The 22597-nt window shown below is 45.0% G+C and overlaps 1 protein-coding gene across 1 annotated transcript in view; it reads right to left on the bottom strand.

The window, feature by feature from the left end:
• The window catches only part of LOC111949738 (rap1 GTPase-activating protein 2-like), a 62625-nt gene that overhangs the window by 19724 nt on the left and 20304 nt on the right, over positions 1-22597 (bottom strand). The window contains exons 2-4 of the mRNA XM_070433967.1: positions 17982-18066; positions 8838-8962; positions 43-121 (exon numbers count right to left, since the gene is read on the bottom strand). Of these exons, the coding sequence (XP_070290068.1) occupies positions 43-121; positions 8838-8962; positions 17982-18066 (289 nt within the window). The remainder of the gene's footprint in view (positions 1-42; positions 122-8837; positions 8963-17981; positions 18067-22597) is intronic.

Raw genomic sequence — 22597 nt, 5'->3', positions numbered from 1 at the left:
AGTGCATGTTGCATTGGTGGTGCTTAGGTCAACACTCCTCACCTTAGCTATCTGGGGTACACTGGGAAGCTGGTTGAGGCCTGCCAGAGAGATCCTGTCATGGTGTGTCTTTGTCCTCGACCTGGGTGATGATTGCACAAGACCAGTATCAATAACCGCATCTTAAAGAAGGTAGGTTGTGTGCACATCGCAAATACATAATTCCTATTTCTACAGTGAAAGTTCTGGCTAGTGTAAAATAACTTCTATTTGGAAATAAATGTTCACAAGGTACTGTAGGGTTAGTGTGACTATAACTATGGGTCCAGACCATGGCCCTACTGTATGTTATTATATGACTGAAGCTATCTGAACATGATGGAGGAACTCTCTGGCCGCTATCGTATGCTCCTAAAATGCATGGATGAACTCCCTGGCCCATCGGTATTTACCTGAACATGATGGAGGACTCCTGGCCTACTGTAGTTACATGAACATGATGGGAACTCCTGGCCCTACTGTAGTACCTGAACATGATGGAGGAACTCCTGGCCCTACTGTAGTTAACTGACATGATGGAGGAACTCCTGGCCCTACTGTATTACTAATACATGATGGATGAACTCCTGCGCCTACGATTTACTGACTAAGATGATGGAACTCCTGGCCCTACTGTAGTTACCTAACCATGAATGGAGGAACTCCTGGCTACTGTAGTTACCTGGACATGATGGAGGAACCCTCGCCCTACTGTATTTTACCTGAACATGAGGAGAACCCCTGGCCTACTGTAGTTACTGACCATGTGGAGGAACTCCTGGCCTACTGTATTACCTGAACTGATGGATGAACTTCTGGCCCTACTGTATTACCTGAACATGATGGAGGAACTCCTGGCCCTACTGTAGTTACCTGAACATGATGGAAGAACTCCTGGCCTCCTGTAGTTACCTGAACATGATGGAGGAACCCTGGCCCTACTGTATTTACCTGAACATGATGGAAGAACTCCTGGCCCTACTGTAGTTACCTGAACATGATGGAGGAACCCCTGGCCCTACTGTATTTACCTGAACATGATGGAAGAACTCCTGGCCCTACTGTAGTTACCTGAACATGATGGAGAACCCTGGCCTCACTGTATTACCTGAACATGATGGAGGAACCCTGGCCCTACTGTATTTACCTGAACATGATGGAGGAACCCTGGCCCTACTGTAGTTACTGAACATGATGGATGAACCCTGGCCCTACGTAGTTACCTGAACATGATGGATGAACTCCTGGCCCTACCGTATTTACCTGAACATGATGGAGGAACTCCTGGCCCTACTGTAGTTACCTACCATGATGGAGGAACTCCTGGCCTCACTGTAGTTACCTGAACATGATGGATGAACTTCTGGCCCTACTGTAGTTACCTGAGTATGATGGATGAACTTCTGGCCCTACTATAGTTACCTGAGCATGATGGATGAACTTCTGGCCCAAATGTAGTTACCTGAACATGATGGAGGAATTTCTGGCCCTACTGTAGTTACTGAACATGATGGATGAACTTCTGGCCCTACTGTAGTTACCTGAACATGATGGATGAACTTCTGGCCCTATTGTAGTTACCTGAACATGATGGATGAACTTCTGGCCCTACTGTAGTTACCTGAACATGAGGAGGAACTTCTGGCCCTACTGTATTTACTGAACATGATGGAGGACTTCTGGCCTACTGTAGTTACTGAACATGATGGAGGAACTTCTGCCCTACTGTAGTTACTGCACTTGATGATTGGAATTTATTGACCTCATCGTATTTACCTGAACATGATGGAGGAACTCCTCCCCCTGACCCACCCCATTCCCGTACGTCTCACTCCCCTACCTCCCCCATTTCCCCCCTGCCATCCCGCAACTTCGGAGGTACCATCTCTCGGCCCCCCCCCCACGTAGTTAACTTCTCCCCCCCCATGAGCATCCCCCTCTCGAGCGCGGTCTTCCTTTCACCCTTCTCTTTAGTGCGACTTCTTCACTCCAAATTGGCTCTCCCCCTCCTGCCTCCCCCTTTTCCATTCTCATGGCCCCCACCCTATGCCAGACTCATCAATGAGGTTCCCCCTCCCCTCCACCCCACAGCAACTCGTTTGCCCTGCGACTCCCCCTCTCGTACCTGCAGGTAGTTAAGTTTCATTTCGCCTACGCCCCGCTCCTGAAGAAGAGGAGAGAGGAAGCGATGAATTACGAGAACGCACCCGTTACCACAGTCGACGCGCTCCGAGGGACCCCACCACGCGTCCGTCACTCCCGGGAGGCCCGCCGCCCGCGCCTCTCCCCTCCCCCTCCCCTCGGCGTCCACCCCCCCTCTCCTCTTCCTCCCTTCCCCCCACCTCCTTTCATTCCTTTTCTTTTATCGCGTCCGCATGTCGTCCTTCCATCGCCCCCTCTTCTTTCCTTCCTTCTACTTTCCTTCTCCTCCCTCCAAGGGCACCCACCCCCGGCCCTCCTTCTCATACTTCCTCTCTTCCTTTTCCTGCTCACCCCCCCCGCTTTCTTCTATTCCTGCCTGCCCTCCCTCCACTACCCTTTCATCGTTCAGCCATCGATTCCCTCCCTTCTTATCCTGGCGACCTCCTCCTACACACGCTTTCCTTTCCCCCTCCTTCCTTCTACATCTCTCCTCCCAACCCTACTTTTCCCAGAACCGTTTCCACGTTATTGGTTCGCATCCACCGCACTCAAGTGTACCGCAGTCTTCCAGAGAAGGACTCCACTATTCCTTTTACTCACTCGTTCCTGCTACTGGACTCTCCTATCCAAAATAACAATTTATTTTAAAACATAAAATTTAAATGAATATAGTTACAAACTATATAAATAAATAAAGAAGGAATCAAAATAGAAGAGATAAAGCTAAGGGAGGAGGGAGGGGACAAGAAGAGTAAGAAGAGACAGGATAGGTGCACTAAACAGTAACAGATAGACCATGCTAAAGAAGTTGACACACCTCATCCTGAACAGATAGAGGTCTGCACATCTATCGACACGATCTCTCACCATAAGTTTAAGTCTTAATCTACACGTTCTTTATTCCTCAAATGACTGAGCTTCCCTTACATCCTTGGTTTGACAGTGAACTTCAGTTCATACTGCCTGCACACATAATTCCGGCGCCCTTTTACCACACAGCGGATTAGCTAATCATACCCAGCAGCAGAATATTGCTGAATAGCAAGGACAACACACTGCAATGGTAGATAGGACTTATAATGACGACGACTTACAGCCACCTTACACAGAACCCCCGCCCACCTGGCCACCCCCCCTTTCCTCCACACTCTAACATAACACACAGCACAGAACACCCCCGCACCTCCCCCCCACCTACACTACACACTGCATCGGCAACAGATACCCCTCTCTCACCCCACCACCTCACACAGCTCCACATGCATTCCTGCTAGCAGCCCAAGCCTAACATAAGGTCCTCCTGCACTGCACCCGCCTGCCGCAGGTAAGTGTTTTGCGGTAAGGCCCCCTGGCGTGTCTGTTTATCACCCCCGCCGAAGCAGGAACCTTTCGTCCCGCGCAGCGGGTCTCACAGTACTCCCCCTGCCATCCCCACTTCGATCTCAAGAACGTGCCTCCCCCCTCCTCCGACAGGTAGGCCCTGGGGGCTGCTCGTAAGAGCGGCTGCTTTTCGGCATCCCGCAATTCAGTACCCACCCCCCAAACTGCGGGCAGCGCTATCCACTAGCTGCTTATGTCCGGCTACTCCCCTTCCCTTCCAGCATCTGAAGCCACACACAAGGGAAGGGGTTCTCATAACTGTGATCCCAAAATATCCACCCATCCACAGCAACTTCGGGCATATAAAGAAGACTACGCTTCCTTGCTTTTTAAACCCCCCCCTTCTCCTGCCATTCATCAATCCAATTTATCGGCTCTGTCCAGCCTCGCCCCGTGCACCTTTCCTCCCTCCGCCCTCACCAATAAGCGTCCCGGTGAAGATGTGAAGGAGATGTCACTGGCCTGCACGAACCTAATGACTCTCCGTCACAACCTCACCACATCGTCCTACAACCTGCCGCCCTAGTCCGCGGACACGCTCAGTCTGCACACACATGTGTTCGGGGTAAAGCAAGTGTCGTCCTCGAACACTGTCTGACCGAACTCCAGCCCCCTGAGGCCGCACTCTCGCTGGTAAGAACCCTTCCTACCCCGGAGACCCAGTCTGGAGGCCAATTGTGCCGACTTACCCGTAGCGACCCTCCGCGTCACAGGCGGCGTGTCTTGTGAGCACATCTATGCCTCGGAATTCCGAACCGGGATCTGTTTAGTGCACCCCCCGCTCCAGCCCGCGCGTGTCAGATCCTAGACACACTGCCTAGCCACGTTGGAACTGCTTTGATCCAAATGCTGCCTGTTAAACAGTCTGTGTGTAGCATTGTTCTTTTACATTTGACGCCCATTCCCCCCACCCCCCCCGCGGGTCCGCTGTCGTGCGTGGTCTGCGTCGGCGTTGCGGCGCTGGCGTGTGGTGCATATATGCTATGGCGTGCTTTAGTGGGCTTGTGCTTGGTGTCATCCCCCGCTCTGGTTCTGCATACGTTTTGACGTCCAATTGATCATGCTCGTAGCTCAGAGCAATGCGTGACTCAACGTCCTCTCATCGCGGCCTGATGGGATGTCAGTCACCCTCGCCTCAGACAGAGAGAGGAGAGACACCCCACAGACTCATCTAACCTCTGCCCACAAAGGCTGGATAACTACAGCCCGATCGCTTTCAACAATACTCCTCCAGGAGAACGCCTATTTCTCCCTCTCTCCTCCGTTCACGAAGCAAAATCCCTGATCCTTGGACCAAGCGGGGCTGGCCTCAAGGCTGCATCCGACACCGAAGATCACGCACCAATAGTGCTCCGCACCCTCCCATTCACTCGTGCGCTGTAAGGAATTCATACTCGACTTTACTTAACGCGTACAGGGCGAGAGAAGGCAGGTTAGCTGCTTTGTAACGACACGCAATCACACAGGGCTCTTTCTCGATCACTATCATCTACAATGAGGTCAACTCCTGAACGCCGGCCTTCGCCCGTCACTAATAGCAAGCTCTGATACACCTCACAGGGATACAGCCCGAGGGTGAACCATATATAACAGATCGACGTACTCCTCACACCAGAGCATAACTGTATTGTCTCTACAGGAGTGACGCTAAACCATCGATTCAAATCACACACATGAAGTAAACACGGGCGAAATGCGACGGTAGTCTTCGAACCCCCTTCCCCTTCCGTCACCAGATACGTCACGTGGATCACGAGTCCTCCACGGGTTGACTCCTATGAGCCCCTGGGTTCATCATTAAAGTCACTGGGGCTGGTTTAGCAGTCAGCTGGTGTAGTGACCTTAAACCTGCTGTGATGTGATGTTCACAGGACGACGGATGGGACTAGAAATAGACCTGTGTATTTCTATCACACTGCCCCATTTTGTCCTCGAGGCCCATTTTTTTAAACTTGAGGCACCCATTATTATTATTACTTTAATTTGCACAATTTTTTTTTTAGACAGATGGACTAAAGATTGACCAGCCCATCTAGCATTTGCCAGAATTGCCTATGGCCAGTCCATCCCTGGACGTTCACCATCGACTCCAATCGATCTCCATGCCTTTGTTTTTACACTGTATTAGTCCCAGGAGATTGAGGGGAATCACATTCATTATGCACAGCTCTTTGTTATTTTAAGTTAGCCTACGTTTTTTCTGGTTGAGGGGACCTTAAGAGAGTGTTACAAGTCATTTAGAGAGTGGTGAAACCACTGCAGTGGCTGACAGGCTTAGCACGGAGGATGACCACCATCGCAATCAAATAAAGAAGGGATGGGGAAAAAAACAAATAAGGAATACATGAATGAAGGAATGGACAGAGACGAGGTCAATGCATCATGACAAGAGACATGCCCAGCGGTGAGGTCCACAGACACTGATGTGGTGTGTGTGTGTGTTTCTCAGACCTTGCCTTCTCTGCGAGTGGGTTCGTCTCCTGCAGATCTAGGGACCTGGACAGGGTCACGCATGTGGACGAGGTTCACACAGGGTAAAAAAAAATTCATTCCTGGACTTATCCACAACTCCCAACTAGTTACTGTACGTATATACTGGCACTGATACATTCTCTGGGTAAACATTTTGATAGGTGGAACCCAGGGAAATATTTGCTTGTAAAGGTAAAGAAGTGTTTGCGTAATATATGCAGAGCCAAGCCACATGACTAGTTGACACATCCTGAATTGCGCACAATTACACAATCTATGCGGAAAGACCTGTGGAGAAAGACTTCTTTGTGGGCAATGCTCTGGAGCGCTCGAACCTACCAGCAACAAAGTTCCTCAGAGTTTACTACCAGCACTCCTAGATCATATCTAAGTCATATATCAACTAGTTTCATTATTTCACTTAAGTATTTTCATTGGTAGACAAAACACACTACTCTGTATAGCTCTGGTACCGGAATGAAAGCCAGCCATTCGGACTAGTTCGACTATCATAGTCACCAGACTTAAACTGCATCCTTATCCCTACCTCCATTATCTGATTTAGTCAGCTGGTGAGGGTCTGTCTATCTAAGCAGTGGTCAACGCACAGGACTGGTCTTCTATCTAAGCAGTGTTCAACGTACAGACTGGTCTGTCTATCTAAGCAGTGGTCAACGTACAGACTGGTCTGTCTATCTAAGCAAGTGTTCAACGCACAGACTGGTCTGTCTACTCAAGCAGTGGTCAACGTACAGACTGGTCTGTCTAATCTAAGCAGTGGTCAACGTACAGACTGGTCTGTCTATCTAAGCAGTGGTCAACGTACAGACTGGTCTGTCTATCTAAGCAGTGGTCAATGCACAGACTGGTCTGTCTATCTAAGCAGTGGTCAACGTACAGACTGGTCTGTCTATCTAAGCAGTGTCAACGTACCAGACTGGTCTGTCTATCTAAGCAGTGGTCTAACGCACAGACTGATCTGTCTATCTAAGCAGTGGTCAACGTACAGACTGGTCTGTCTATCTAAGCAGTGTTCAACGCACAGACTGGTCTGTCTATCTAAGCAGTGGTCAACGTACAGACTGGTCTGTCTATCTAAGCAGTGGTCAACGTACAGACTGGTTGTCTATCTAAGCAGTGGTCACAAGTTAAGACTGGTCTGTCTATCTAAGCAGTGGTCAACGCCAGACTGGTCTGTCTATTAAGCAGTGGTCAACGTACAGACTGGTCTGTCTGTCTAAGCAGTGTCAACGTACAGACTGTCTGTCTGTCTAAGCAGTGGTCAACCGTACAGACTGGTGTCTATCTAAGCAGTGGTCAACGCACAGATGGTCTGTCTATCTAAGCAGTGGTCAACGTACAGACTGGTCTGTCTGTCTAAGCAGTGGTCAACGTACAGACTGGTCTGTCTATCTAAGCAGTGTTAACGCACAGAACTGGTCTGTCTATCAAGCAGTGGTCAACGTACAGACTGGCTGTCTATGCTAAGCAGGGGTCAATCGTACAGACTGGTCTTCTACTCAGCAGTGGTCAACGTACAGACTGGTCTGTCTATCTAAGCAGTTGGTCAACGCACAGACTGGTCTGTCTATCTTAAGCAGTGGTCAACGTACAGACTGGTCTGTCTGTCTAAGCAGTGTTCAGCGTACAGATGTACAGATGGTAATGTCTATCTAAGCAGTGTTCAACGTACAGACTGGTCTGTCTATCTAAGCAGTGGTCAACGCACAGACTGGTCTGTCTATCTATCTAAGCCAGGGCTGCCCAACACTCTTCCTGGAGATCTACTGTCCTGTAGGTTTTCAGTCCAACCCTAATTTAACATATCTGATTCAGCTGGTTAAGGTCTTGTTGAGCAGCTAATAAGTAGTATCCGGTGTGTTAAATTAGGGTTGGACTGAAAAGTCATAGAGCAGTAGATCTCCAGGAAGAGGGTTGGGCAGCCCTGATCTAAGCACTCTCTGCATGTGTTTGAATGGTCCTCATCCTCCAGTGATGCTTGCTGCCTGGTCCCAGATCTGTTTGTGCTGTATTGACAATGACCATAGGAGTTGGCAATACAGCAATAACAGATCAGGGACCAGGCTAGCTCAGAGAGACAGACAGTGGAGGGGATGGGGGAACCGCTATAGCTCAGAGGGGGACTACTTGTCAACACCGCTGGGTTAGATCAAAGCTAGGGGTCTGTCTTAATACATCCATCTTCGATCCCTCTGAGACGGGCTTTGTGATCAACCATTCCAGATAGAGGCCTTTCAACTGTTCGGCCATCGATTACTCTAGTCTAGTTAGTAGTGCAGGTCGATGTGGCGCTGTGGGGACAGAGAGGGGTCTGGTAAGGACTGGCTCAGAGGTGGCAGCGGGCCTGTGTGGCCTCTGTCCTCATTCCTCCTCGCCCACTTGTTATCATGCGCTATCGATCTCCTGTCCTCCTCCGCTCACTCTCTCTCTTTCTTTCAAAAGCTCACCCACTGTCCCCAAATTGGCGTGGCAGAGCTGCCACCACCACCCACCCTCTTCCTGCCCACATCCTGCCTAAAACCCCAATCCCACAGAAGATCCCAGAACCCCATAGACACAGTGCAGCAGAACAGGTCAGAGAAATCAATGTTTTTTTTAGAGGGAGCTCGTTAACTTGGTCTGGTTTGGCTCATTACTCAATCAGGACCAGAGATTGGACCCGGTGTTTCTCGGCTCCTCAAATTAAGGGCGGCCCGCGTTCCCCCTCCAAACTCCTGTGGCTTAATAACGGACCCTTCTGCTCGTTAGGGGAGGACCCTTGATTAAAATCTCAGAAAGTGATGAACGTGTCGTGCTTTCATCACCACGTCCATGCCAGCAGCAGTGGGAACTTAGAGAGAAGAGAAGGAAGCAGAGAAGGAAGAGAAAGAGGAAGGAGAAGGAGGAGTCTTACCTGCATCCTTTCCAGCATGTCGAAGAACTCGGCAGACTGAAACAAACAGAGAAACAGAGTTGATTATTTTACTACAATGTCATACAGTTAGAATGAATGCAGTTCTAGCGTATCAAATTGTCCTGGACCAATGTGATCACTAGAAGTAGAGTGCACTGCATTTCCTAAATAAGCACTAAATTAATTAATGGAGGATATTTTCAATTAGGGTTTATTTGGTATAGGTTGAGGTATGGCTTTGTGATGTCCACAAAGCATAACACCAGTGTGAGATGGTTTAAAAACGACAGGATCGGTGGGTCTCCCGTAGGACGGTTGAGCTAACGTAGGCTTATGCGATTAGCATGAGGTTGTAAGTAACAAGAACATTTCCCAGGACATAGACATATCTGATATTGGCAGAAAGCTTAAATTATTGTTAATCTAACTGTACTGTCCACTTTACAGTAGCTATTACAGTGAAAGTATACCATGCTATTGTTTGAGGAGAGTGCACAGTTATGAACTTGAAAAGTGATTAATAAACCAATTAGGCACATTTGGGCAGTCTTGATACAAACTTTTGAACAGATATACAATGGTTAATTGGATCAGTCTAAAGCTTTGCACATACACTGTTGCCATCTAGTGGGCAAAATCTAAATTGCGCCTAGATTCCTAAGTCATATATTAGCCTTTCTCTTACATTTCAAAGATGGTACCAAAAAAACAAAAACAAACAATGTTTTTTTCTTTGCATTATCTTTTAACAGATCTAATGTGTTATATTCTCCTACATTAATTTAACATTTCCACAAACTTCAAAGTGTTTCCGTTCAAATGGTATCAAGAATATGCATATCCTTGCTTCAGGTCCTGAGCTACAGGCAGTTAGATTTGGGTATGTCATTTAGGCGAAAATTGGAAAAAAAGGGTCTGATCCTTTTTTAAGTGTGACCAATGTTTTTTGGGGGGTATTTCTATGGACATGGAGAGAGGTCTGGTCACCGAGGCTACGTTCCAGGCTGACAACATTGAGAGGTACACGAGCTAAACACGTCATGTGATATAGAAATCTGATGCCTGACTGGGCAGTCTGCAATGTAGCCTTGAACGTGACCTGAAACTACTCAAACCCAGTAACTACAATTATCACACCGCGATCATCTCCAGCGAGCAGCATTTCCACCCTGGTTCCCAATAAGAGCTCATTGAACTGAGGCAGAACACATAAGGAAAGACAGTCCTACACCCTCTCACACCCATATGTACAGTATGTTATACAAACACAGATAACCAAGCCTACTCCACTTCCTCAAAACAGTCACTCCAGAAAAATAATGGGCTGTTGTTGGGCCTTCTTATTGACAGGATGATGGTAAAAAATGTAAAGAATGAAAGTACAGACAACTAAATATTGGTAATAAATGTAGTGCATTATCATTATTGTAATAATCATCAAACATTTCAAATAACTCATGTCAATATAGGGACCAGTCTGAGCTCAATGAGAGTGGAGATCGGGAAGTAAAGTTGTAATTAACACATGATCCCATTATACTTAAAGTAGCTGTCTAAGATTTCTATGGAATATGACCAACTACTATGAAAATAGATTTCCTTCCCAAAAAGTGTTATTAAGTAGGCCCTATGATAATAAGCAGCTTTTCTGTGTGACCCTGCTTTCCAAATTCACAAACAACACAACGGTCTGGGCAAATACCAGTCATTATAAATATTATAAATAAGCAAAGGACGAGTCAAAAACATTATTTAGATAGAATATGAGATTTTAAAAAATGATTTAATAGGTGATGGAAAGAAAAACTCTACAGAGAAACAACAAGGCCTTGAGGGTTGTTGACCGGAAGAAGATCCATCTTGGATTGAAACATTGTTTTATACAGTGTTGTCCTGGCCTTTTCGTGTCTTTATAATGAAGGACAGTCAATCAACAAACACATAGCTCTCTATGTGACAGTCAAAAGTCATACTCGGGAAATATGCTAAAAGCACAACGGATGAGGAACACAACCAACTACATTGTTTGAATCACAGGTTTCAAGGTTGGCAAGTAGAGAATGCAGACAAAGGCAGTCAAAACAAAATGCCCCTTTTCATACAGTGAGCCTAATGGCAGTTAAATGTACTTTTTATGTAATATCTTATGCAAACACTAATGACAAAGCTGAACTCAAATGCTTTGCAAGGTGTGGGCTTCAATTGATCACTGAAATTACTGATTCCCTATCTACACAGGTACTGATAACTCCATATCAACGCAGTCATTAAACCCACGGGATTTCAGCAACATGTTATATCATAGTCGAACACCACCAGCAATACCACTAAAACCCACCAAGACCTGGAAAACCCATGTCTTACCTTGAGACATACAACCTAGTACTCTGAAAACCAGGAAAACCAGGGAAATTATCAATTTCACAGCAGTAAAAACATCTCTTTACTTTAGCACTGGGATATCCAATCCACCTGAGCTCAGGTGAACATGCTAATCCCACAGCTGTCAGTGCAGTGGGAGTTGTCATTTAGTTATACATTAACCTGCCACAGAGTCCTAAACCCACACAGCTAGTCCCACAGAGTCAACACAATGAGCCAGGCTCACACAGCCCTACAGATGGGCACTGTAACCTTGGTGATTCATCGTCGTCCCCCGTCTAAGGTGAGGGAACTACTGGGGGCCGTGGGGGGAGTCCTAGGGGTCAGATGGAGATCTATCAATCGGACACCAATCAGAGAGGAACCGTGTCGTGAGCGGAGCCTGGACCGGCTGAGAACCAAGAGATCGGGTCTGTCTGTCATCTACTGCCTCCAGAGTCTAGATGTAAAATACCCATCCATCTGTCTGTCTATCCTGCTCGCTCTCTCTCTCTCTGCTCTCTCTCTGCTCTCTCTCTTCTCTCTCTCTCTCTTCTCTCTCTCTCTCTCTCTATATATATACAGTGCCTTTGGAAAGTATTCAGATCCCTTGCCTTTTTCACATTTTGTTACGTTAATTAAAGCCTTATTCTAAAATTGATTAAATACATGTTTGTACTCATCAATCTACACACAATACCTCATAATGACAATGTTTTGTAAATGTATTAAACATAAGAAACAGAAATACCTTATTCACAGAAGTATTCAGACCCTTTGTTATGAGACTCGAAATTGAGGTCAGGTGCATCCTGTTTCCATTGATCATCCTTGAGATGTTTCTACAACTTGATTTGAGTCCAATTGTGGTAAATTCAATTGATTGGACATGATTTAGAAAGGTCCCACAGTTGACAGTGTATGGCAGAGCAAAAATCAAACCATGAGGTCGAAGGAATACAGCTCCGAGACCGGATTGTGTCGAGGGACAGATCTGGGGAAGGGTACCAAAAAAATTCTGCAGCATTGAAGTTCCCCAAGAACACAGTGGCCTCCATCATTCTTAAATGGAAGAAGTTTGGAACCACCAAGACTCTTCCTAGAGTTGGCCACCTGGCCAAACTGAGCAATCGGGGGAGAAGGGCCTTGGTCAGGGAGGTGACCAATAACCCAATGGACACTCTGACAGAGCTCTAGAGTGCCTCTGTGGAGATGGGAGAACCTTCCAGAAAGACAACCATCTCTGCAGCACCACCAATCAGGCCTTTATGGTAGTGGCCAGATGGAAGCCACTCCTTAGTAAAACGCACATGACAGCCCGCTTGGAGTTTGCCAAAAGGCACGTAAAGACTCTCAGATCATGAGAAACAAGATTTTCTGGTCTGATGAAACCAAGATTGAACTCTTTGGCCTGATGTGCAAGTGTCACGTCTGGAGGAAACCTGGCACCATCCCTACGGTGAAGTATGGTGGTGGCAGCACCATGCTGTGGGGATGTTTTTCAGTGGCAGGGACTGGGAGACTAGTCAGGATCGAGGCAAAGATGAACGGAGCAAAGTAAAGAGAGATCCTTGATGAAAACCTGCTCCAGAGCACTCAGGACCTCAGACTGCAGCGAAGGTTCACCTTCCAACAGGACAACGACCCTAAGCACACAGCCAAGTCAATGCAGGAGTGGTATCGGGACAAGTCTCTGAATGCCTTTGAGTGGCCCAGCCAGAACCCGGACTTGAACCAGATCGAACATGTCTGGAGAGACCTGAAAATTGCTGTGCAGCAACGCTCCCCATCCAACCTGACATAGCTTTAGAGGATCTGCAGAGAATTGTAGAAACTCCCCAAATACAGGTGTACCAGGCTTGTAGCATCATACCCAAGAAGACTCAAGGCTGTAATCGCTGCGAAAGGTGCTTCAACAAAGTACTGAGTAAAGGGTCTGAATACTTATGTAAATGTGATATCATTTTTTGAAATATATCTGTAAACATTTCTAAAAACCTGTTTTTGCTTTGTCATTGTGACGTATTGTGTGTAGATTGACGAGAGGAAAAAAACGATTTAATACATTTTAGAAAAAGGCTGTAACGTAACAAAATGTGGAAAAAGTTAAGGGGTCTGAATACTTTCCCCAATGCACTATATATATATATATATATATATCTCCCCCTCTGTATTGCTCTCTCTCTTTCTCTCTCTGCCCTTTACTACCTGGCCCTCCACAGAGACTAAGCGGAGCTCAGCAACATCTCTCTCTCGCTCTCTCTCTTATCTCCCGGGGAAACCTGCTGCGCCCTGCGCTGTCCACACCAAGATTAGAGGGAAGGACTGGCGCTGGGAGGATTCTAACACCACGGTCTCCAGGCGCTCAGCACGTAACCAATATTCACCCAGAGGCCACAGCACTATCGTTGCCTTTTGACTGTAACACCAGTGTTGCACTAGTGTATAATATATACCCTTATGTTATACTAGGGAAATTGGGTTTTCATAGCTAGGGCTGACAGTGAAGACTGGTGAAGAGCAGAATCACAACCTCTGCAGAATCAAAACAGTTGCTTGGTGAGAAGGTGAGAAGTCCACAGACAGTCATTGTTATGTAAACACCAGCTGAAAAGTACCAGCGGCCTGGCTTTGTCCCCAAGTGAGAGCAGGTCCACCAGAGCCATGGCCCAGTGAGACATGGGTTCGGGCCCGCGTAGTTGGAAACAGAAAAGTCTGAGCCTTTTGGGTAAAACACTGGGGTAAATCTTGAATGTACATGCGCCATTGACGTACATGCATTGAATGCACTTGAAAGTAAAACCTGTCATACTAGCTCGTATTATCTGGTGGTAATTCAACTCTTATCGCATATAAGAAATATCGGCATTACTAAACCTCCTGCAGAGGCAATGTGTAACTCAACTACTAAACTATTGGAATTAACTGGACAGACAGTAAGCCATAATGTACAATAAAGTATGGGAGCTCTTCCTAATGATCCCTGATAACAGCTACAGTAAGAACAGTACCTGAGTCATCATTAGCATTCTGTTAGCATTCCGCTAGCCTGGGTGGAGATCGAACCAGAACCACAGAGCTCCAGAGAGGCCAGTCTCCACTGCTCTCCTGCCTGCGCAGCTGACTCCAACTCTGGGCACTGGGAGAAAAGCAGCAGGGGGCGGGTGGGGGTGGCGTGTTGTGGGCCTCTGACAGGGGTTCTCAGACTGTGTGTGTGTGTGTCAAATCCAATCAAATTGGATTGGTCGTGTACACAAATAGGCCGATATTATCGCAGGTGCAGCGAAGTGTTTACGTTTCTAGTTCCAACAGTGCAGTGTATGTGCGTGCGTGCGCGGTGTGTGTCTTTTACCGTCAACAGCATAGACACACTTTTCCCCCATTGCAAACACTCTTTCAATCACACTTTCTCTCAACCAAATGTACCAGTTGTCACCTCTTAACAAATGAAGCAGTTACACAGTACTAGAGTGAGCTGTCATCAAGACATCCTGTACCACAACACAACACTGCAATATTCACTTAACTCTTCTGGCTCCTCAGTCGGACTAGAACAAAAACTTCCACTGTTAATTCAACAAAAACAGCTCTCGCTCTTGCTTCCTTTTCTTTCACAACCTGGTCTTCAACGCCTTCATTTCCTTTATTTCTGCCTCCAACAACCCTTTCTTCAAACAAAACCTCCCTCGTCCTTTATTTTCTCCTTGGAGAATGTGAGAAATGAGTGCTCTCTGCTATGTTCAGCTTCCTCTTATGGCATTCAAAGCCACAAACAGGAAAGTCCTGTTGTTCATTGACTAGGTGGAACAGGTCCTGCCTGTGTGTCTACTCACATTTCATTTCATCCTCTTTCAACTCTTTTCATTTGAATCCTCTGGTTCAGGAAAAGGAACATTAACATTTTCAATAGGCTGTTTACACACTTTCTTTTTGTCTTAGAATAAGGAAGACTTGAGACACGGAAGTGGTTCCTTACAAAATGACTCATTACATTATGAAATGTGTGTATGTGTGCACACACGCACACAAACACACGTGTGAAGTATTCTGTCAGAGAAGTGTCAGCCTGGCCGCTTCACTATACTACTAGAGATGTCTGGAACAACAGCAAACAAGCTATGCCATACCAGCTACTAGCAGTGAGTAGCACAACTCCAGCGGGCTGAATTGGGTGCAAATGATGTCCTTACAACCAGATGATGTCATTGTATCGGTAAGCATAGACTGCATATCAAATTGGCTTTCAATGAGAATGACAGATCTATAATTCACATTGTATGTGTCACACCCTGATCTGTTTCACCTGACCTCGTGATTGTCTCCACCCCCTCCAGGTGTCGCTTATTTTCCCCAGTGTATTTATCATTTATTATTTATGCCTGCCCTGACCTCGAGCCTGCCTGCCCGCCCTTTGGTACCTACTGGACTCTGAACTGGTTTTGACCTTTTGCCTGTACACAACCATTCTCTTGCCTACCCCTTTTAGGATGAATAAACATCTAAGACTCTAGGACCATCTGCATCTGGGTCTCGCCTTGTGCCCTCATAGTATGTGAATTCGTCGGGTCGGCCCACAAAGCTACGTACCGGACCTTTAAAGAGCGTCTGAACGCAGCGATTCTTTGTTTCTCTACTGCTCATTAAGAAAAACTAGACTTCAGTCTTGAGGGTGTGGTTCGATGTGTACTGATGTTTGTCCCCCATGAGACACCATAGGAACAAAGCCGGTATTACCTCCTCAAAGTAGTCAGAATTCATTTAAGATTTTCAAAAATATTTATTGTGTAATTTTACATCCGGCTAAGTTGTTTGGTGCAGTATTTCTCAAGTAAAAAAATGCACAAGGTGTTGTCTTGTGTAAACAAAGTCAGATCTGCTGCTCTGATGGGCAGGTCTGTCTCACTGTAGCGTGTGTGTGATCTGCGCTAGGATTGGATAGAGCGCAATCACCGCAGATGTCTATCTCCTGTCAATGGTCAAATGAGCATCGTTGAAATCAAAACCCAACCCTCAAGTAAGTCATGATGAACTCAATTACAAAACTCAGGTTTGGACGAGACTGACTTGAAAGACCAAATGATCCTATTTACACTTTTTAGTCAATTTTGAAACTAGAAAAAAAAAAATCTGACTAGCATGGATGCTGCATAGGCCGTTTGCTATGAGAGAAGTTGTTTATTGCCTTTAAAAACCCAGTCAGTATCATCACACTATGTTAATGACTGATCAAGGGATTGACTATGAATAATCCCAAATCAAATCGTATTTGTTACGTACACAATTGACAGCAGGTATAAAAGGTGCAGCAAAATGCTTGTGTACTGGGTCCCACAACAGTGCAGTACATGAATCAATAGAAGAGGTACTAGGCATAGTAATAGCCTCATCATGTATGTACACTATAGGATACAGTATAGATAATGATTTAACTCCCCATCTCTGTGTCATACTGATTCCCCCTCCCCTACTTCACTCTTTATTTATTTCTCTCTTTCTATTTCTCTGTATGCTACACTTTCTATTCCTTAACTCTCTCTTTCCTCTTCTATCCCACTTCCGTGTTTATCTCTCGCCCTCTCCTTGCAGACTAGAGAAGGGGGGCCAGCCTGCTTCAAGGTGACGCAACAAAAATCGAATGAACTTATCCTCTGCAGCAGAGGTAACTCTGGGTCTACCTTTCCTGTGGCGCTCCTCATGAGAGCCAGTTTCATCATAACGCTTAATGGTGTTTTTTCGACTGCACTTGAAGAAACTTTCAAAGTTCTTGGACATTTACGGATTGACTGACCTTCCTATCATAAAGTAATGATGGACTGTCGTTTCTCTTTGCTTATTTGAGCTGTTCTTGCCATAATATGGACTTGGTGTTTTACCAAATAGGGCTAGCTTCTGTATACCACCCGTACCTTGTCACAACACAACTAATTGGCTCAAACGCATTAAGAAGGAAAGAAATTCCACAAATGTACTTTTAACAAGCTACACCTGTTAATTGAAATGCCTTCCAGGTGACTACCTCGTGAAGCTGGTTGAGCGAATGCAAAGCTGTCAAAGGGTGGCTACTTTGAAGAATCTCAAATATAAAATATATTTTGATTTGATTAACACTTTATTGGTTACTACATGATTCCATATGTGTTATTTCATAGTTTTGACGTCTTCACTTTTATTCTACAATGTAGAAAATAGCACAAATAAAGAAAAACCCTGGAATGAGTAGGTGTGTCAAAACTTTTGACTGGTACTGTCTATATTTATACATATATATACATATATATATATATATATAAATAACGGCCCTACATTAAAATAGTCCACAGAAAGACAAGTGTTAGATCTTATTGAATCTGGCAGCTCCCTCTGCCTCTCTCTAGTCTCTACTATGACCTCTAAAGAGTTACCCTCTATGAACAGTGAATGAAGCCCACCCAGGCCTCATAGAGCTGACTCACTATGCGTCATCAACACTATTCCTTTTACAGTGCACTGACACCATTTTCAGTTTTTCACACTATTGCACAGAGCCAAACAATACCGTGCTCACTTGGGTATTTACCTACCACACTGTCCTTTCCAGCACGGTTCCAGCAACTATGGTGGATGGGTAACCATGCCAGCTTGGCTCGGGTTCAACTCTGCTCTGTAGTGTGAAAATGGTGTCAATGAGACGGGCATGAGGTGGTACGTGTCCTACCTTCATGGTGGGCGGGGCTGTGCGGGGGGGCGACGGGGGGCAATCTCCCAAGGGCACGTTGGAGATGGTCAGCAGTTCCTGCTTCCTGGAACACATCAAACACAACAGAAGATATCATAATAAGGCATCATGATGTCGCATGCAGAGGATGCAGAGGCACAATGATAGTACCGAGGACGGATGCTGCATCACATATCACCCTACTTCACTACGTACACTAGGGTGGGAGGTAGATATAATTTACTTAGACTGTGCAGCAGCTGGTAGGGTCAAGCCTATTTAGTCCATAAATAGTCTGCAAGGAGAAGGGCGAGAGATAAACACGGAAGTGGGAGAGAAGAGGAAAGAGAGAGTTAAGGAATAGAAAGTGTAGCATACAGAGAAATAGAAAGAGAGAAATAAATAAAGAGTGAAGTAGGGGAGGGGGAATCAGTATGACACAGAGATGGGGAGTTAAATCATTATCTATACTGTATCCTATAACGTTAGCCCAGAGTTACTGCTGCATTCATGTGGTCAGGAAAAAGCCCAAACCCTACTCATACTCCTAGAAGGAAAGAGAGGCTGTCTGGCTCATAGACTAAAGACTAGGTCTTCAACATATCATATCAAATCAAATTTATTTATATAGCCCTTCTTACATCAGCTGATATCTCAAAGTGCTGTACAGAAACCCAGCCTAAAACCCCAAACAGCAAGCAATGCAGGTGTAGAAGCCAACTGAAGTAGTGGGTATCCAGTGAGTTTGCGGGGCTTGTAACGGAGATCTATCAATCAGACGCCAAGGAACCGTGACTGGCTGAAAACCAAGACCCCTCTGCCTGTGTGTCTGTCTCTGTCTGTCCTCTACTGCCTCCAAGGCTGGCCCACCACAGAGCCTAGATGTAAAATCTCTCTCTCTCTCTCTCTCTCTCTCTCTCTCTCTCTCTCTCTTCTCTCTCTTTTCTCTCTCTTCTCTCTCTCTCTCTCTCTCTCTCTCTCTCTCTCTCTCTCTCTCTCTCTCTCTCTCTCTCTCTCTCTCTCTCTCTCTCTCTCTCTCTCTCTCTCTCTCTCTCTCTCTCTCTCTCTCTCTCTCTCTCTCTCTCTCTCTCTCTCTCTCTCTCCATTCAATTCAATTCAATTTCAATTCAAGGGGCTTTATTGGCAATGGGAAACATGTGTTAACATTGCCAAAGCAAGTGAGGTAGATAATATACAAAAGTGAAATAAACAATAAAAATAACAGTAAACATTACACATACAGAAGTTTCAAAACAATAAAGACATGACAAATGTCATATTATATATATACAGTGTTGTAACAATGTACAAATGGTTAAAGCACACAAGTTAAAATAAATAAACATAAATATGGGTTGTTACAATGGGGTTGTTCTTCACTGGTTGCCCTTTCTTGTGTGCAACAGGTCACAAATCTTGCTTGCGTGTATGGCACACTGTGGAATTTCACCCAGTAGATATGGGATTATTCAAAATTGGATTGTTTTTGATTCTTTGTGGATCTGTGTAATCTGAGGGAAATATGTCTCTCTAATATGGTCATACATTGGGCAGGAGGTTAGGAAGTGCAGCTCAGTTTCCACCTCATTTTGTGGGCAGTGAGCACATAGCCTGTCTTCTCTTGAGAGCCATGTCTGCCTACGCGGCCTTTCTCAATAGCAAGGCTATGCTCACTGAGTCTGTACATAGTCAAAGCTTTCCTTAAGTTGGGTCAGTCACAGTGGTCAGTATTCTGCCACTGTATACTCTCTGTTTAGGGCCAAATAGCATTCTAGTTGCTCTGTTTTTTGTTAATTCTTTCCAATGTGTGTCAAGAATTATCTTTTTGTTTCTCATGATTTGGTTGGGTCTAATTGTGCTGTTGTCCTGGGGCTCTGTGGGTGTGTTTGTGTTTGTGAACAGAGCCCTAGGACCAGCTTGCTTAGGGGACTCTTCTCCAGGTTCATCTTCTGTAGGTGATGGCTTTGTTATGGAGAGGTTTGGGAATCGCTTCCTTTTAGGTGGTTGTAGATTTAACGGCTCTTTTCTGGATTTTGATAATTAGTGGGTATCGGCCTAATTCTGCTCTGCATGCATTATTTGGTGTTCTACGTTGTACACGGAGGATATTTTTGCAGAATTCTGCATGCAGAGTCTCAATTTGGTTTTGTCCCATTTTGTGAAATCTTGGTTGGTGAGCGGACCCCAGACCTCACAACCATAAAGGCAATGGGCTCTATGACTGATTCAAGTATTTTTAGCCAGATCCTAATTGGTATGTTGTAAATTTATGTTCCTTTTGATGGCATAGAATGCCCTTCTTGCCTTGTCTCTCAGATCGTTCACAGCTCTGTGGAAGCTACCTGTGGTGCTGATGTTTTAGGCCGAGTATGTATAGTTTTTTGTGGTGCTCTAGGGCAACGGTGTCTAGATGGAATTTGTGTCCTGGGGACTGGACCTTTTTTGGAACACCATTATTTTGGTCTTACTGAGATTTACTGTCAGGGCCCAGGTCTGACAGAATCTGTGCAGAAGATCTAGGTGCTGCTGTAGGCCCTCCTTGGTTGGTGACAGAAGCACCAGATCCTCAGCAACAGTAGACATTGACTTCGGATTCTAGTAGGGTGAGACCGGGTGCTGCAGACTGTTCTAGTGCCCGCGCCAATTCGTTGATATATATGTTGAAGAGGGTGGGGCTTAAGCTGCATCCCTGTCTCACCCCATGACCCTGTGTGAAGAAATTGTGTGTGTTTTTTGCCAATTTTAACCGCACACTTGTTGTTTGTGTACATGGATTTTATGATGTCGTATGTTTTACCCCCAACACCACTTTCCATCAATTGTATAGCAGACCCTCATGCCAAATTGAGTCGAAGGCTTTTTGAAATCAACAAAGCATGAGAGACTGCCTTTGTTTTGGTTTGTTGTGGTGTCAATTAGGGTGTGTAGGGTGAATACATGGTCTGTTGTACGGTAATTTGGTAAAAAGCCAATTTGACATTTGCTCAGTACATTGTTTTCATTGAGGAAATGTACGAGTCTGCTGTTAATGATAATGCAGAGTATTTTCCCAAGGTTACTGTTGACGCATATTCCACGGTAGTTATTGGGTCAAATTTGTCTCCACTTTTGTGGATTGGGTGATCAGTCCTTGGTTCCAAATATTGGGGAAGATGCCAGAGCTAAGGACGATGTTAAAGAGTTTTAATATAGCCAATTGGAATTTGTTGTCTGTATATTTGATCATTCATTAACCTTTTGTCAATAGGGGAGGCTGTTTAGCATTATTTTTTTTTTTACATTTCCAATTAAACTGCCTCGTACTCAATTCTTGATCGTACAATATGCATATTATTGTTATTATTGGATAGAAAACAGTCTATAGTTTCTATAGGAGTTGAAATTTTGTCTCTGAGTGGGTACAGAACAATTTCTACAGCACTTGTCATGACAGGGTTCAGATTTCAGAAATTTTTACCTCTGATCTGGGGTCTTTATAATGGCCACAGTGAATGCTATGAGAAACGACACTGCCTACGTCTTCCTCTGGTGTCTGTACGTCATCACGTTTTCAATGAAATCGATGGGACGTTCACAGCCATTATAAATGACAAAAATGTACAGAGACCCCTCTTTCTCAATGTGCGCCTCAAGCGTGAAGGCCATCGGACCTGTCTCGTTCCAAATCGTTTTCTTAACCAGGAATATTTCTCCGGTCATGTTTTCAGTCGTTTATAGTTGTTAAAAACATCATAATGTAGTTGAATTTGAACCGTTTTATATCATTTATATCCGTTTAGTGCGATTTTGAGGAATTTCTTTGTGTGCGTTCTGAAAGTTTGGACACACGTTTTAGGGAGTCGGTCGTTGGTGATGGACATTTCGAAGGACAGAGGAATCTATCGACCAAAAGACGTTTATAACATAGAAAGGATACATTGCCCAAGAATATGATGGAAGAACAGCTCAAAAGTAAGCAATATTTAATATGATAAACCGTGTTTTGTTCAAATATTTTAAACGCATCATTCGCCATTTTTGTTTGTATAGCTTCACATTGGCCAACCCTGTATTGAAAAGTAAGGATAATTTTTAAAAAATGTAAATCCGCGGTTGCATTAAGAACTAATTTGTCTTTTCGATTCCTGTAAACCCTGTATTTTTTAGTCAAGTTATGATTAGCTTTCAATTAAACTAGATCACTCTGATAGATGACGTCAGACATATTGAGGCTTGATTTCCTAGTATTTTTATTGTGTAACCACGCGTTTTTGTATGGCTAAATATGCACCTTTCGAACAAACTGTATATGTATATTGTAAAATGATGTTACAGGAGTGTCATCGGAAGAATTCTGAGAAGGTTATGGAAAAATTAATATATTTTGCGGGTGATTAGTTATAGCGCTCTTTGGCTGGAATCGATGCTCTGGAACGTTTGTTCATGTGGTATGCTAACTTATCGATTATTGTGTTTTCGCTGAAAACGCTTAGAAAATCTGAAATATGGTCTGAAATCACAAGAAACTGGGTCTTTCCATTGCTATGCTTTGTCTATTTTTATGAAATGTTTTATGATGAGTAAATTGGTCATACACGTTGCTCTATCTAGTAATTCTAGTCGATTTGTGATGGTGG

The sequence above is a fragment of the Salvelinus sp. IW2-2015 genome, linkage group LG22, assembly GCF_002910315.2.
Source record: "Salvelinus sp. IW2-2015 linkage group LG22, ASM291031v2, whole genome shotgun sequence".
NCBI lineage: Eukaryota > Metazoa > Chordata > Actinopteri > Salmoniformes > Salmonidae > Salvelinus > Salvelinus sp. IW2-2015.
The sequence above is the reverse complement of the archived record's forward strand: the minus strand, read 5'-3'. Positions and strand labels throughout refer to the sequence as shown.